General features: G+C 42.1%; 1 protein-coding gene across 3 annotated transcripts in view; it reads left to right on the forward strand.

The window, feature by feature from the left end:
• Nucleotides 1–18,253, forward strand: part of DAAM1 (dishevelled associated activator of morphogenesis 1) — a 182,840-nt gene that overhangs the window by 67,364 nt on the left and 97,223 nt on the right. For all 3 annotated transcript variants that reach the window (XM_055538224.1, XM_055538225.1, XM_055538226.1), the window contains exon 2: nucleotides 9,266–9,484. In XM_055538224.1, the coding sequence (XP_055394199.1) occupies nucleotides 9,302–9,484 (183 nt within the window). In that variant the 5' untranslated portion in view covers nucleotides 9,266–9,301. The remainder of the gene's footprint in view (nucleotides 1–9,265; nucleotides 9,485–18,253) is intronic.

Genomic DNA, 18,253 nt, shown 5'->3' on the forward strand with positions numbered 1-18,253 from the left:
AAGTTGGACCACATCCAGGAGACACTGCAGAACTAAGTGACAAGTCGGATTTATGATGTGCTGAGAAAAATCCCAGACCCCTGACTCCACTGTATGAAGCCCTACGGTCTGGGCCCCTGCCCTCTGCAGCCTAGTCTCTCTCAATGGCACTCCTGTTACCCACTATGCTCCAGCCCCACTTATCTTCCTTCTTGACTCAAATGTGCCAAGGTCTCCACCTGCCCAGGGTATATCTGCTCACACTCTTGCAGCCTGGAGTCCTCTTCCCTGACACACCGCAGAGCTGGTCCCATTTATCCATCAGGCCTCAGTTTAAATGCCCCCTCTCAGATCACAGTTGCTAAAGTAGCTGTCCCCTCCCACCAACACCATCACCACCATTTTCTTTCATTTTCTTCTGGCATCCCCTATAATACTAATCAAAATTAGTAATTATGTTTTACTTCACTTGATTTTTCCCCCCCTGCTTCCTTCAAATCAAATAAGCTCCCTAAAGGCATTTTCTCTTACTTTCATCCCTTTTTCCTTCCACAGAGGAGCCAGCATAAAAACTTGGTCTTTGGGCTTTACTGAGACTTTTAAACACAAATCACCTATCAAAGGCAGTATTTGTCCTTATTAAAATGACTTCAGTTAGGCCCTTAGATGTAATGGGCTCTATATCTTATTACTCATCTTAGAAACTAGCCAAGACTCCTTAATATTCTTTTGTTTATAGAACTATTGGCATTTTTTTTTTAACTTGAAAAATGCTTTGGATGGACTTTTTTTAGATCTTAATGTTTCCTCTGCGCCCCTTTTCAATATCGCCAGAATGTATTATTGACATAATTTAGGTTTAAGTGAAACAACTTGTAAAATGCTCAAGTAAAGTAACTGCCCTCTTTATTCATTTCTCAAATACAGTGGTTGCCCTCCTACCCATGTGAGGTGCAGCACACGCCATGGGCACTTTCCCCTATGGAGTTGACTTTTCAGTGGGGAAAGAAAGACCCAGACCACAAATTACCTTACCTGTTGACTGTCTATAGTGGAGATCTCAAAATGCTAACAGGGCCAAGACTGTGTTCAAATGGGTAGGTTAGCAAGACTGCCTGCCAGTGAACTTGAGGGCTGAGCCTGGTCCTGTGGCCCTTCATGAGTTGGTCTTCACCTGCTTTTGTTTCTTAACCTTGTCTCTGAATAGCCTGGACACTGCCTCCCACAGTCCCTCATACACACATGTGTGTATAGTCAGACCTGGACAGGAGCCTCCCAAGAGCCTTCAGTTTATGGACTGGGAGTGGTAGGGTATGTAGGACACTTGAATGGGATGTGATTCCTACCCTGAAGACACACACAAGAGACAAACATGAACACTTACAGTTTAGTAAGTCTTATTTCCCATCTCCTGGTGTACATCAGTGCCATTGCTGCCTACCCGTGCTGGTTAACAAAGTGCAAGAATTGCACACTTTGAGGGAGCCTTAGAGCAGTTTGACATTGCTGAAATATTGTACCATATTTTACAAATATATGTTCATAACAGACTGGTGAGAACACCATCCTTCACCACAGATAGTTTGAGAAGCTGGTATGTAGATCACCATAACTTAGAAGTTTTTGATGGGAACATTTTTGTATACACATACTCCCCTCCTCTGTCACATTAATAGTCATATAAAATGGTTTAAAAAAATCTTATCCTGTTTTATCAATTATGAAAGTAGTATATCTTAATTTTGAGAACAACTGGAGAATACAAGACTTTTTGGGTTTTTTAAGAGTAATCCACACAGCTGACATGCGCTAACTGCAGCTCATATTTGGTGTATTTCTCTTGTCCTTGCCCCCTGCTCCTGTATAGTTCTTTTTTGTACATAAATGAGACGGTGTATACCTACTTATTCTTTATTTCATATATTCTAAGGATTTGCATGTCATTAAATATACTTTTTAATTTTTTAAGTTATAGTTGATTTGCAGGTGGTATATAACAGTGATTCAGAATTTTTATAGATTATATTCCTTTCATAGTTTTTATAAAATATTGGCTATATCCCCTGTGCTGTATGATACATCCTTGTAGTAAATATTCTGTTGCAAAGGACTGGATTGTGGTCTACCAACTAGTTGTACCATAACTCGTTTACTCTTCACATAGTTCTCTATCACTAGCGTCTATTCTATGCCCTTGTTTATTTGCTCTTAAAGATCATGGTTTGAGATAATTTTTGTGAAAACACCTTTGATTGTATCTTTGAATATATCCTTAGAATATATTTCCAAAAGTAGAAACTCTCAGTCAAAAATTGTGACCATTCCAAGTCCTTGGTAAATTGCCCTTGGAAATGTTGAACCAGATTTCGTCTACCACCAGCAGTGGATGAGGCTACCTGCACTGAGTGCTCTCAGGACTGGTACTGTCAGCCTGGGGATACAGTCGACAAAGGGAAGGGCAGAGGAAGTGAGTGAACCACCTGGATAGAAGAAAATGGGAGGGCGAGATGTTTATGGGGCATGGAAAGCTGTCTGTTGGCTAAGTGTAGCATACTTTTTATCTTATTTTTTTATGCTTTTAATTTTTTTTTGGCATGTGGGATCTTAGTTCCCTGACCAGGGATCAAACCCACACCCCCTGTGTTGGAAGCATGGAGTCTTAATCACTGGATCACCAGGAAAGTCCCTAGGATACTTTTAAGGAAGTAAAAAAAAAAACAGAAGCAGTGAGTTGGATTTGGATTTGATGGTGCACTGAAAGCCAATTTAGAATGGTGTTGGGAGCCATTGGTGGGTTTTGAGCCCTCCAGGGCTCAGCTCTCAGAAGATGTTATACCTGTGCTGTATGTACCACCCCTCACTTCCTGTGTACTCCTTGCCCCTTCCCAACTCATGCTTTTCTTGGCACTGTTCAGTCTGTCTAAATGCTCTGCTTTCTGATATCTGTCAAAATTCCCCACAAGCATCAGGGACCAATTTCTCCCCTACAGTGTTCATGCTTTATTACATAGCATGTACTATATGATATGTCATATTAATTTTGTTATAATTAATTGGAGCACTGCTCTCTCTCGGGGCTTCCTCAATGGCTCTGTGGGTAAAGAATCCGCCTGCAGTGCAGGAGACACAGATGTGGGTTCAATCCCTGTGTCAGGAAGATCCCCTGGAGGACGGCATGGCAACCCACTCCAGTATTCTTGCCCGGAGAATCCCATGGACAGAGAAGCCTAGTGGGCTGTAGTCCATGGGTCGCAGAGTTGTACATGACTGAGCAGCTAAGCACCCTCAAGCTCTCTCTCCCACGGGATTAGAAGCTCCTAATCACCGCTTCCCTTCTGTATCCTTAGGTACCTACTGTCATGCCTGGTATATAGTAGATACTAATACACGTTTACCAAGGGAATCCAAGGTACTACGTATGGCTCATAGGACCTTGTACAGGTACTTCCTAAGCCAGGAGATGTCTGCTTCAACAGAATGAAATATTAGGTATCTCAGCGAGGTCTTTATTAGGTCATCATATAGGCTCTGTGACAGATACTTTGCTCTTAACCTCTTTTCTCCCTTCCCAACTCAGAGACTTCCAGTTGCTAGCTTTTGGAGGCCACTATCCCTTAAGTGAATGGAGGGTTTCTCTAGAAGTGTTTTCAAATCATAGTTATTGGTGAGAATTTTCAGCCAAGTTTGCATCATTGTATTAATGACACAATCAAGAAAAGCTGGTGACAGATTCTGGAATTGGATTCTGTAATTTGGAAGAGACACCATAAGTCCATAAGTTGGACAAGAACAAAGTTCATCCCTTTCTTCATTATGCAGAATTAACCATTGTTAAATGTCAACACACAGGCTTCTGGTCTTTTGTGTGTACACTTTTATTTTTAATTGTGTAAATAATGTATGGATACATTTCTTTTTTTTTTTTAATTTAAATCTTACACATACAGCTTCAGGACTCCTTGACTTGCATCTGCATGTCTCATAGTCTAAACATTTTTTTTTTTAAATAATGTTCTTTGTTTAAATGAAATTTTATGTAAAAGTTGACTGTTCTTCTAGTTAAATATGTGAGACATATCCATGTGTCCCATGTAGTATTATGTACTGAGGGCACAGCAGTGAACAATATGTGCAAGGCCCTGCCCCATGAAATAACCACATAGGATAATTTGAAATGGTGATACTTGCCCTGAAGGTCTTCAGACAGGGTAAAGAGACAGAGAGTGATGGGAGCATTGCACAGGACTGTGGCAGATAGAGTGGTTGGGTTGGCTTCCTGAGAAAGTGAAATCATGCTGAGGCCTTAATGATGAGAAGAATCAGCCATGCATAGGTGTGGCCAGAACATGCTTGTCAAGGATATGGTTCAAGGGTTGATACAAAGGTTCAAGGCTGATACAAAGGCCCCAAGGCAGGAGTCAGCATGGCCAGCATAGTTGAAGTGCAATGACTCATACAAAGAGCTCTACATGACGGGGTCAGGGGAGGGATGGTCAGAAGCCAGATTGTAATGCCCCTTGGAGGCTGTTGTGTGACCTTTACATGTTCTTATAATTGCAGTGAGTAGCCACAGGATGTTTTTATAAGATAATATGTCAATATCCAAAAGGTTAAAAGCAGAACTGCTGAAATTGAAGCTGGAGTGAGAAGCTCAAATCAATACCTACTGAAAATCTCTGATTTCTCTCCCCTCTCCCATCTGAGAGTTGGGGTACCTTACCCTTTAGGCATTTCTAACAGGTAACTCTAGTCCAAATAGGAAAAGGAGTATATCAAGGCTGTATATTGTCACCCTGCTTATTTAACTTATATGCAGAGTACATCAAGAGAAACACTGGGCTGGAGGAAGCACAAGCTGGAATCAAGATTGCCGGGAGAAATATCAATAACCTCAGATATGCAGATGACACCACCCTTATGGCAGAAAGAGAAGAAGAACTAAAAAGCCTCTTGATGAAAATGAAAGAGGAGAGTGAAAAAGTTGGCTTAAAGCTCAACATTCAAAAATCGAAGATTATGGCATCCGGTCCCATCACTTCATGGGAAAATAGATGGGGAAACAGTGTCAGACTTTATTTTTCTGGGCTCCAGAATCACTGCAGATGGTGACTGCAGCCATGAAATTAAAAGACGCTTACTTCTTGGAAGGAAAGTTATGACCAACCTAGATAGCATATTAAAAAGCAGAGAAGAAAGCCCAGAGATAAATCCACGCACATATGGACACCTTATCTTTGACAAAGGAGGCAAGAATATACAATGGATTAAAGACAATTTCTTGAACAAGTGGTGCTGGGAAAACTGGTCAACCACTTGTAAAAGAATGAAACTAGAGCACTTTCTAACACCATACACAAAAATAAACTCAAAAATGATTAAAGACCTAAACATAAGACCAGAAACTATAAAACTCCTAGAGGAGAACATAGGCAAAACACTCTCTGACATACATCACAGCAGGATCCTCTATGACCCACCTCCCAGAATATTGGAAATAAAAGCAAAAATAAACAAATGGGACCTAATTAAACTTAAAAGCTTCTGCACAACAAAGGAAACTATAAGCAAGGTAAAAAGACAGCCTTCAGAATGGGAGAAAATAATAGCAAATGAAGCAACAAACAACTAATCTCAAAAATATACAAGCAACTCCTACAGCTCAATTCCAGAAAAATAAATGACCCAATCAAAAAATGGGCCAAAGAACTAAACAGACATTTCTCCAAAGAAGACATACAGATGGCTGACAAACACATGACAAGATGCTCAACATCACTCATTATCAGAGAAATGCAAATCAAAACCACTATGAGGTACCATTTCATACCAGTCAGAATGGCTGTGATCCAAAAGTCTACAAGCAATAAATGCTGGAGAGGATGTGGAGAAAAGGGAACCCTCTTACACTGTTGGTGGGAATGCAAACTAGTACAGCCACTATGGAGAACAGTGTGGAGATTCCTTAAAAAACTGGAAATAGAACTGCCATATGACCCAGCAATCCCACTGCTGGGCATACACACTGAGGAAACCAGAAGGGAAAGAGACACGTGTACCCCAGTGTTCATCGCAGCACTGTTTATAATAGCCCGGGCACGGAAGCAACCTAGATGTCCATCAGCAGATGAATGGATAAGAAAGCTGTGGTACATATACACAATGGAGTATTACTCAGCCATTAAAAAGAATACATTTGAATCAGTTCTAATGAGGTGGATGAAACTGGAGCCTATTATACAGAGTGAAGTAAGCCAGAAAGAAAAACACCAATACAGTATACTAACGCATATATATGGAATTTAGAAAGATGGTAACAATAACCCTGTGTACGAGACAGCAAAAGAGACACTGATGTATAGAACAGTCTTTTGGACTCTGTGGGAGAGGGAGAGGGTGAGATGACTTGGGAGAATGGCATTGAAATATGTATAATATCATATATGAAATGAGTCACCAGTCCAGGTTCGATGCACGATACTGGATGCTTGGGGCTGGTGCACTGGGATGACCCGGAGGGATGGTATGGGGAGGGAGGAGGGAGGAGGGTTCAGGATGGGGAACACATGTGTACCTGTGGCAGATTCATTTTGATATATGGCAAAACCAATACAATATTGTAAAATTAAATAAAAAAAAAAAAAAATAAAAAGCAGAGATATTACTTTGCCAACAAAGGTCCGTCTAGTCAAGGGTATGGTTTTTCCAGTGGTCATGTACGGATGTGAGAGTTGGACTATAAAGAGGGCTGAGCACCAAAGAATTGATGCTTTTGAACTGTGGTGTTGGAGAAAAGTCTTTGAAGAGTCCCTTGGACTGCAAGGAGATCCAACCAGTCCATCCTAAAGGAGATCAGTCCTGGGTGTTCATCGGCAGGACTGATTTTGAAACTGAAACTCCAATATTTTGGCCACCTGATGCAAAGAGCTGACTCATTGGAAAAGACCCTGATGCTGGGAAAGATTGAGGGCAGGAGGAGAAGGGGACGACAGAGGATGAGATGGTTGGATGGCATCACGGACTCAATGGACATGGGTTTGGGTGGACTCGGGGAGTTGGTGATGGACAGGGAGGCTTGTCGTGCTGCGGTTCATGGGGTCGCAAAGAGTCGGACACGACTGAGCGACTGAACTGAACTGAACTCTAGTCTGAAGACAGTGGAGCCAGGGACTCCTCACTTCCATCCTACCGCAACCATAGACATTGGAAAATTCTTCCTTATGTCTCCTTATAGCTTCTTCCCATTGGTTTTAAATTCACTCAGGGGTGGGGAGGGTGGCGTGTGACACAGCTCTGATCCTGTTGCTATGGAGCTGCTCCTAGAAATCATTTGAGAGGATAGTTGCTGGCCTCTGCCTCACCCTCAGGTTTTTCTCCCATCTTGAGAAGTGCCTGCTCTGTGTCTCAGCAGTAGTGTTAGCTCTGTGTCTCAGCAGTGCTGCATTTCTTTCTGGTCGGGGACGTGAATACATTGTCTGATCATCTGCAGTGCACTCTCTGGTGCTCAGCGGTCACTGTAGCTTCTCCAGCAAGGTCACCTGCCCACAGCTTTGAACTATGAGAGTCATCAAGACCCAACCACATCTGCTTTCTCTACTTTTTTTTTTTTCCACGAAAGTAGAGTAGGGTGGGTGGGGCATTTAAGTATGACTCAAAATTGCTCATGGGGTAAATCCAGACTCTTAGCCTGGGCTGCAGCTTCTCCACACCAGCCCTCCTCTGTGCTTTCACTCCCTGTGGCTCCTCCCTGGACTCCATGCCTGTGTTCTCCACATCTTCCCGGCACAGATGTAGCTCTCCTCCTCTGCCTTTCCAGCTCATCAAGGGTCAATTCATAGTCCACCTTTTTTTCCCCTTTCAACCCCATCTCTCTTTAAAAATTGAAAGTCTACTGCAGTTATACATGAATATGCTCTCATCATAAATGTGTGTATATATGTGTGTATATATATATACACACAAACACACATATATATATCTCTCTCTCACAGAAAGTATGTTTCCATTCTTGCCTATTCCCCATCCCTCTCATCTCTCAGAGTTAGGAAATTACTGTGTATTTTTCCAGGCCTTTTGCTATGTATTTACATGTAAATTATTTAGGTTTTTGTGTAATATCATTTTAAAAAGACATTATGGGACATGTTATACACATTTTTCTTTGAGTTGCTTTTCTTCACTTGACAATATAACTTAGAAATTTTTCTAGGATCATACACATAATTGTGGCTTAAAAAAGACTGTGCAGTGATTAAAATTCTGCAGTGTTTTTATGGTAAAAATTCAAATTTGAAAGGATATGAAGTGAAAGGTAGTTCTCCAATCCCCTCTTTTTATTTTGGAGGTTACTGCTGATAACATTTCTTACATGTATTTATAAGTGCTTTAAAATATGCAATCCTGTAGTATGTAGCATATACATCACATAGCATCTTGAGCATTTTTTTTTCATATCTATGTGCATAGATGCCTCATTCTTTTTAGTGAGTGTGTTAGATTCTCTTATGTGAGTATACTATAATTTAGTCAGCCATCTCTCTATCAGTGAACTTATTTGATCTTTTCTGTTTGGAAATCTCTGACCCTCCTAGCTCATGTTAAGTCACTCCCCATTTGTTATGAATTTATTCAACACAATAAACATTAACCAAGCGCCTTCTGTCTTCCTGGTGCTGCGTGGAGCACTAGGGCCACCAAGTTGCTTAACGCAGAGTCCTTCCCTCCCGCTTTTAGTTATCCTGGTCTAACTTGAAGACACACTGCTGAGGAACTTAGACTGTGACAAGAGCTGGAATAGGTAGATGTGCCTTAGCATATGTATTATTAATTCTACTTGAGGATGGTAAAGGAGAAATTGCAGTCAAACCCTACAGGATGAGTAAGAAATCTTCTAGGTGGCAAGGAAGAGAAGGTCATTCCTGCAGGGGTTAACAATACCGGTATGGGTTGGCAGGAAAGAGCAGGTGATGTGCAAAGCATGGTCAAGACCCAGTGTGATTGGAGCAAATGCTGGGGCGTAGGGTGGCTGGGGTGGTACTGTTTGCTCAGCAGTGGGTCATAGGAAACATTCAACGTGTGACTAGAAGGACATGTGCTCTCTGCTCAGCTGGCCCCCCAGACCCTCCTGGGCTTGTCCTCTATGTCCTGTGGACGTTGTCTCCAGCCGTCAGCTCCTTTTGACTTTGCCTTCAGTACATGGGGCTCTTTGGTGAATTGGTCTGTCTTGAAATATATATATATATATAATCCAGTTTTGTAGTCTTAACTCTGTTATATCTTCTTTTGGCAGAGTTTAATCAGTCAAGAAATAAAACAGAATTCAGCTATGGCCCCAAGGAAGAGAGGTGGACGGGGGATTTCATTCATCTTCTGCTGTTTCCGAAACAATGATCACCCAGAAATCACATATCGGCTGCGAAATGATAGCAACTTTGCGCTTCAGACCATGGAGCCTGCGTTACCCATGCCCCCTGTGGAGGAGCTGGATGTCATGTTCAGTGAACTCGTGGTGAGTCTCAGTCTTCATCCCAGGGGTGGTTGGGAGCCGGAGGAAGGGGAGAGGATGTGGACAGTTTCTTTGGACACAGTCTTGCCTTATCTTTGGTGAAACAGCCCCCATCTGTGCCCCTCCTGTCAGCACTGAGCCTGTAGAGGAGAAGGAAGAAGGGTAGCATCACTGCCTCAGAGGGTTTGCTGGTGCTTAAATGGAGAGATTTAGATCTTTAGTTCTTCAGATATACAGCCCTACTGCCTCCTAAGTTGCCCTTTCTAGTTCCTCCTGTCCCAGCCTGAGATGCTTGTATGCACAAATATTTCCTTCATCTGACACCTCCTGGGATTCCCTCACGCTTCCTGCCACTCCCAGTGTGTAGTATTAGTGTCTTTTAAAAAGTTAGTCACACTGTCTCTCATGTCCTTGATCCTTGGATGAAAGACATTATTACTTAAGTAGAGTATCATTATTTAGCCTAATGATGGGATTGCAATAATAACTGTTGTGGGAAACTTTTTATAGATGCTATCATATTTTAAAATCCACTATACTGAAGTGAGAGATGTATCTATGTAGGGCCCACTCATCAAGAGATAAAGGTGTTCTCTGCAACTTAGCTTCTCAAGCATCTGCAAAGTAGTGTTTCTTTCCAGTCTGCATTTCAGAGGATATTATGGTATGGTCAGGGGCACTGGCATGGACATTAGGAAGACTTTGGCTCACATTACTGCTCTGACTTTATTATCTGTATCAGTAGGGAAAAAGCTTATGACTTTTCTGAGCCTATATTCTGGAAAGTGGAAGGGAAAAAACACTTGCTAGGTTTGATGTAACGTTTAAATGAGAATCACGCAGAGTGGGAATGGCCCAGTACCTGCCCCTTCCTAGGCACTCAATGAATATTACATGAGACTCTATCCTTCTTTGATCGCATCTGACATTTTGTAATGGAGTTAGTTCTAATCAAACCATTTATATTGTTCAGCAGATACTAGGGACCGCTATCATTTTACGTGTCTTACATCGTAGGCTGTGTCACTGCCCTCCAGGGATAGCAACTGAACTCTTGTGTCACTCCAGCTTTGATGAACCAAAATTCACCTATAAGCTTCTCTTATGAGATAAACCAAGAAGGGCGAGTATTAATACTATGAAACTGATGTTTGAGTTCTGGCCTCCTGAGTGGATTAATGAGCTGATTACCAAACTTGGTTGGGAAAAGAAAGAGGTGATGCCTGGCAGCATGTTTACAGTTGAGGATGTTGAATATTTTGGAGTGTTTCAGGAATCTCTGCTGCCAAGTCGCTTCAGTCATGTCCGACTCTGTGCGACCTCATAGATGGCAGCCCACCAGGCTCCCCCGTCCCTGGGATTCTTCAGGCAAGAACATTGGAGTGGGTTGCCATTTCCTTCTCCAATGCATAAAAGTGAAAAGTGAAAGTGAAGTTGCTCAGTCATGTCTGACTCTTAGCGACCCCATGGACTGCAGCCCACCAGGCTCCTCTGTCCATGAGATTTTCCAGGCAAGAGTATTGGAGTGGGGTGCCATTGCCTTCTCCATCAGGAATCTCTACCTTCTCCCATTTCCACTGCACACAGAACTCTGTTCTACATATTAGTGAGGAGGTTCAAAATGGAAAATTAGAACCTGCTCCCAAATTGCTGCCAGTTTCCATAGTTCAATTGAGAGGTATAATGCACCAAGGCAAGAAGCACACACATCTCTGCATAGGTTATGTGTGACTGTTGTGGGATATAGGACATGATGGATGAGGAGGGTGGTCAGGGAAGACCTCTTGGCAGAGGTGAGTGGTCAGGAGGGATTAAAAGTGAAAAGAGTAGTGGAAGGGTTCAGCGTTAATGGGTGTCTTGGTCATCTGCAGCTGGTTTATCCTGTGATAGCAAAACCTCAGTGGCCTCTCTATCATTGATGCTGCATGTCTGCTGTGGATCAGCTGTGGTTCTGCACTGTGCCATCGTCTACTCAAGATCAAGGCTCAGGCCTGGTGGCAGAGGAAAGAGAGACATGGTGAACTTCTCAGGCTCTAAGCTTATGCTTGGAAATGACATGTGTCACTTCAGCACACGTTCCCTTGGCCTACACAGATCACATTACCACTCCCGAATTCATAGGGGCAAGGACATATCATCCTTCTGTAGGGACTGACACCACAAATCACATGGCCGAGCCTGAGGTCATTGGGATGGGTGGAGGGACGCCGTCCTTTCCCAGGGATGGGCAGTGAATCATGTATCATCATGGCTGTCATGAAAGGCAATAATGATGCATTGATGGTCTTGGCATTATTTCCCAGTTGAAGTATTTTAAAACCAAAGTCAACAGATGTTGCTGATAGACAAAGGCCTCCTCAGTGGTAGAGAAGCTGGTGGACAGAGCTAGTCCCCTCGGGGCACCTGCCTCCGTGGTCCTTTCAATTATATCTGTCAGCCTCCCCAAATGAGACCCAAGCCAGAGCCTGTGTGGTGGCAGCTCCATGTACATCTTGAAGACAGCTCATTGTTCTGTATTCATAAGGGAGAAAATTCCACTCTCAGCCTTATTGATGTCTTTATTCTGTGTGAAAATTGCCTACAGCTGTTAGTTGTTAAAAAACCAATGCCAAACCAGAACTTTAAGCCAAAACCATTGGAAAACAAATTATCCTGAGGTTTGTATCTGTCCTGGCGAGTGATGGATGGATTTTTGTCTACTCTTGACTTCAGGGACTTAGCCCACAAATCCATCCAACTGCCAAAGGTGTCCTGGGGCAAGGAAGGTGGGCTCAGAGCCACTGGGAACCTCTGCCCAGGTTCTCTTGAGTAGTTGCAGGAGCAGTTCTGCCTATGTCCATGCACAGAAGAGGATGGCCACGTGGGGAGGCGGAGCATGCTGCAATGTAGGGTAAATTCCTTTGAGATGGTTTCTGTTGGAATTTGGGTTTATTTCCTTGCCTGTAAAATGCCATAGATGGGGATAATGCCATCTTTCTGATGTGTTGGTGCACAGATTAAAGAAGACAACTTTTTTTTTTTACAAAAAGACTGCTGCCTATTCATGGGTGCTTCATACCCCACATCCTAGTATAGCAAGAAGGATGGAAGATAATTCAGCTATGTTCTGGGCACATCACCCCAGGCAAATATCCCAGGTTTTTCCTTTTTTTGAAAGCTGATCTGCCTGCTGTCCACGCACCAGTGTTGGTCCTAACTTGCAGGCCATTCTGCCTCTATCTGATGGAAAGCATCTCATCAGAGCCTGTCATTGTGAGCTAGTTTCCTTTGCATCTTCTGATGAGTCACTCATTTGATGTATTTAAAAGTGATACCAAAAAGGTTGCTTTCAGAATTGCTTACAGCAACCTTATTATCTCATAAATAAAGCAAGCCTGGATGGGAGGTCGACCACATGAATCTTTAAAGAATGTGGGCCCTGAGCAGTGCCTCATACTCTTAACAGTGTATAGTCAAGCTGCAAGAGCATTCCAGTTTCAGGATGTAGTGGTTTCTGGAGGTCCCAGGCCCATACTCTGTGCACACACTCCCCACCTCCCACCCCATTTTTAATAACAGCTTTGTGGAGGTACAATTGACATACCATATATTGGGTTGGCCAAAAAGTTCGTTTTGGTTTTTCCATAAGATCCTAGAGAAAAACCCAAATGAACTTTTTGGCGAGCCCAGTAATTCACCTGTGTAAAGTGTATAATTCACTGACTTTTGGTATATTCATAAAATAATGCCCCCATCAGTACATTTTAGGACATTTTCTCACCCCTAAAGCGACTCCCTTACCCATTAGTCATTACTTGTCACTTCCCCTCAACCCTAGTATCCCCAGGGAGCCACTAATCTACTCTGTTTCTATGACTTTGCCTGTTCTGGTCATTTTCTGTAAATAGAATCATATATTATGTGGTCCTTTGTGACTGGTTCCTTTCACTTAGCATAATCTTTTCAAGGTTTATCCAAGTTGTAACATGTATCAATACTTCATTTCTTGTTATTGTTGAACAATATTCTGTTGTATGGACATACCACATTTTGTTTATCCATTCATTGTTGATGAACAGTTGGGTTGTTGCCAGTCTTCAGCTTTTATGAGTATTGCTGCTCTAAACTTTAATTTGCAAGTTTTTTTTGGTGTGGAAATATAGTTTCAGTTCTTAATAGGTGTATACCTGAGAGTGAGATTTCTGAGTCATGTATAACACTGTGTATAACTTTTGAGGAACTTCCAAACTGTTTTCCAAGTTGACTACACTGCACCATTTTACATTTCCACCAGCAGTGTGTGAGAGTTCTAAGTTTTCTTCACCTTCACCAATTCTTGCTGTTTTCTACTCCCTTCCAATTGACCAGCTGATTTTGAAGCTGTTCTGTTGCTCCTGAAGAGCTGAGGACGGGTAGCCTGGGAATGTGTGTGTGCATTTGGGTGAATTGCCAAATAGAAATAGTCTTCCTGCCAACAATTTTGAAATTATTTGGGATATTTAAAAATAAAATATTGAGAATCAGTGTTATCTCCGCTAACCACATATTTTATGTCTTTGAGCATCAATCCTTTTTCCATATTACTGCCCCCATTTCCCCCACTCCTCTACTTCTGCTTTGTCCTATGTCTCAGTCACAAATCAAGAATGTAACCAATCTGAGACTCAGCACTCTTCCCAGAAAATAAGATTCAGCTAAAGTCTTGTCTTTTCGACAGGGTTTTTAGGTCTTAGATTATCCCCACCAGCATGTTTGAAGAGTGGTAGGGGGCATAGCACTGTACGCAGTCTTTGTCCATGTAACTTTTTCTGTCTTAGCATTAGCAGTGGAAGATTTCCTTTGGGATAAACAGAAGAATGTGTTATTAATTGACAGATCAATTCCTTTGGGGGGTGTGTGTGTGTGTGGGTGTGCGCGCGCGCGCGCGCATGTGTGTTAATTGCCTGCTCTGTGCCAGGCCCTGAGGCCACTGGTCCTTCTTGACTTTGTGGGGCTGAAGGTCCAGCAGGGGAAACAGGCAACAGAAGACGCTCTCTTATCCATTGTGACTGAGGGCTCTGAGAGGGGCCGCTCCAGCAGGACATTTTCTTGACGAAGAACCTTTATTCCCCCTTTTTTCACAAGGTGAGAGTTGACTCACAGGTTCCATTTCCATTACCCTTGGCTCTCTTTCTGGGAAGTAACATTCTCGGCTTTCCTTCCAACCCTTCTTTGGAAAATTCATAGCTTCGTTTCTCTCCCTTATGCAAATTCTCTGCAACTTAACCTGCTTTCAGAAAGCACACGTTCTGTGACCCTTGGTGCTATAAATTTCATAGGATTGAACCCCCTTGGGGAGTTCTGAAATTGTCCAGTTATCTCCATGACTGGTGGCTATGTGTCTAACTCAGCATTGAAATCCCAGCAAGCCCACATCTGCAGATGAAAGTTGGGTTCTCCAACCCAGCTTTCAGGAACAAAAAGGGAGGTGTTTTTTGATCTCCCATCTGCTTGAGCTCTTAACCTAGCTGTTACTTAATTCCATTCTTGTTGGGGAACAAGGATGCTGCTTACTGACACCTACCCCCAAGCCTCACAGGTACCTGGCTTGGAAGGATCTTGGAAGCATTCCTGGAGGAAGTGATATTTAATGTTAGACTTGAAAAGAAGGAATTATGCAGGCAAAGAGGAGAGGAAAGTGTGTTACAGACAGTGAAAATAGCATGTATAGGGCTGTGAGGTGAGAGAGAATATGTGGAAGACTCAAGAAATTGAAAGTTCAGCATAGATGGTGTGTGAAATAAGAGCCTGGGTGGATTGGGGTTCTGAGAGCCAGGAAAAAGGGATGAAGAGAGACAGTTGTGTTCTTTTATATTCTCAGATTCTTATTTGAACTAAAGGACGGTACCCTTGCTTTCTTACAGGTTTTCTCAATGAAATACACTAAAGTACATCAAAACATTTTGCTATCTGGTTATATTTACAATAATAACCCTTGTTCATTGCAGTCTCTGTGAGGTGTAAGTAAGTTTTAGCAAAATGTGTCATGTCTCCTTGGGTAGATTTTGAATATGTTTTCCTTTGAGTCCAACTGTTGAGGTGAGATGGCTTGTTTCAATGCATATCTCCTGTGGCTACTTGACTTTTGAAATGGAAAGAGAATTTACTATAGCCCCCTTCGGGTTTTCTGTTCAAATATATGACTCCTGAATATACCAAGGGTTGATGGGCTGAGGGTATCCCGCAGAATATTTCACAGCAGCAGTTATATTAGAAATGACATCTCCTCATAGATTCCCTCAGTTCTCTTGCCTTGTGAAACATCAGAATATACATCTGCTTTTCCTGGGTGAGGTTTTATTAATAGATGAGAAACCAAGTTTATGATAAGTCTGGTCATGATTTTCAAAGTATCCTTGGAATCAGTTAACTGACCAGAGGAAAACTTTCCTTTCTAAGAGAGTACATCATTGTGATAGATGGTTGGAAGTAATAAGCAGTATAGACCCAAGTTTTCCTAAGCCTGACTTGTTACCAATTCTATTTATACTGTTTTCTGTTAACCTGCCTTCTTTCAGATTCAGTATTTAGTCTTCCATTTATTTGACCAATGTGTCTAATATTCTGGGATAATTTGTTATACAGTGCTATGTGCGTGTGTGTGGGTGCTCAGTCATATCTGACTCTGTGACCCCATGAACTGTAGCCCTCCAGGCTCCTCTGTCCACAGAATTTTCCAGGCAAGAATACTAGATTGGGTTGCCATTTCCTACTCTAAGGGATCTTTCCAACCCAGGGATTGAACCCGTGTCTCTTGCATCTCCTGCATTGGCAGGTGGATTCTTTACCACTAGAGCCATCTATCCTAACACCTGTGCATTTCACCATTCTCAATAAAAATGGTGCAAGTGTTGCTCTCAACTTAATACTCCACCACTTGGAGGTGGTGGAAATGTAAGGGGGTGTTTCTAGGTGCTGCAATTACTGAATGGTGCTGCTGGAGTTTGTGGCCCATCCCAAGTGGCAGTGTTCCCTCTCCCCACTGGGAGTTACTGGGTAACCCATTGTCAGGGTGAGGTTCTTCCTGTGTAATTCATTTCCAATCCCAACTCTATCTGTGGGTTGGGGGTGGGTGGCATGGCAGTCTGACTTAAATAACTCTACTTTTAGTTTGCCAAAAGTCACTTTTTGGAATTCCCATTTTGGTATATTTACATTCTATCTTTAGATCTTTAGATAAAAAAGGTTATGTTGGATACAAGTGGAAAACTGTCTTTAGATGGCCAATATACAGTTGTTGCTTTTTTTTTTTTTTTAAGAACTGATTTCCAAAAGTGCTATTAAAAAAGTTTAGTTGTGTAGTATCATTTAAGTGTTATGCCTTCCAGGAAATATAAAAAACATTTGAAAGAAACTAATTAAGAAATTCATTAATGATCACCATTTATATAATTGAGGATTGTCAACAAAAGTTAATACCTCAACGGGAAGATAGTGTTGGTCGATAATGAGAAGATTTGTATGCTCATAAATATAATCACTTACTATAGGTCAGTTTTATTGTTATGAGGTCCTGAGGACACTCTCAACATTAGTAACCAGCATAGACTTTGAGAAATGAAGATAGTAAGACAGGATTTAGTTGACGTATCAGAATTAGATGAATTCACAGTCGAGGCAAACTGTGCCAGATGAATTCCCTTGGGAACATACATCAGTAAACTCTTCATTTTTCATTATGTTCTGAAGTCACTTTGGTATGAAAACAGCTACAGGAATCCAGGTTAGTCTTATGATAGACCAGTGTACAGATTTTGCTCTTTTTGTTGTTATTCACTTGCTCAGTCATGTCCAACTCTTTATGACCCCATGGACTGCAGCACACCAGGTTTCCCTGTCCTTCAATATCTCCCGGAGTTTGCTTAAACTCATTTCTATTGAGTTGATGGTGACATCCAACCATCTTATCCTCTGTTGCCCACTTCTCCTGCCTTCAGTCTTTCCCAGCATCAGGGTCTTTAACAGTGAGTCAGTTCCTCGCATCAGGTGGCCAAAGTATTGGAGCTTCAACTTCAGCATCAGTCCTTCCAATGAATATTCAGGACTGATTTCCTTCAGGATTGACTGGTTGGATCTCCTTGCAGTCCTAGGGACTCTCAAGAGTCTTCTCCAACACCACAGTTCAAAAGCATCAATTCTTTAGCGCTCAGCTTTCTTTATGGTCCAACTCTCACATCCATACATGACTACTGGGAAAACCATAGCTTTGACTAGATGGACCTTTGTCCATATAGTTGGCAAAGTACTGTCTCTCCTTTTTAGGTTGGTCATAGCTTTTCTTCCAAGAAGCAAGTGTCTTTTAATTTCATGGATGGAGTCACCATCTGCAGTGATTTTGGAGTCCAAAAAAATAAACTCTCTCATTGTTTCCATTGTTCCCCTGTCTATTTGCCATGAAGTGATGGGACCAGATGCCATGATCTTAGTTTTTTGAATGTTGAGATTTAAGCCAGTTTGGGAAGTCATAGTTGTCATCTGTTGTTTCTTAATTGGAGTGTAAACCTTATACATTAATTGGAGTCCCCAACTTTTTTGGCACCAGGGACCAGTTTCAGGGAAGACAGTTTTTCCACAGATTGGGTGGGGGGTGGAGGGTGGGATGGTTTTGGGATGATTCAAGTACATTACATATATTGTGCACTTTATTATTATTACATCAGCTCTACTTCAGATCATCAGACTTTAGATTCTGGAGATTGGGGATCTCTGGTGTAAAGGATTGCTTGGTAATTAAGAACTCAGACTGCACAAAGA

Source organism: Bubalus kerabau, chromosome 10 (genome assembly GCF_029407905.1).
Source record: "Bubalus kerabau isolate K-KA32 ecotype Philippines breed swamp buffalo chromosome 10, PCC_UOA_SB_1v2, whole genome shotgun sequence".
NCBI classification, from domain to species: domain Eukaryota; kingdom Metazoa; phylum Chordata; class Mammalia; order Artiodactyla; family Bovidae; genus Bubalus; species Bubalus kerabau.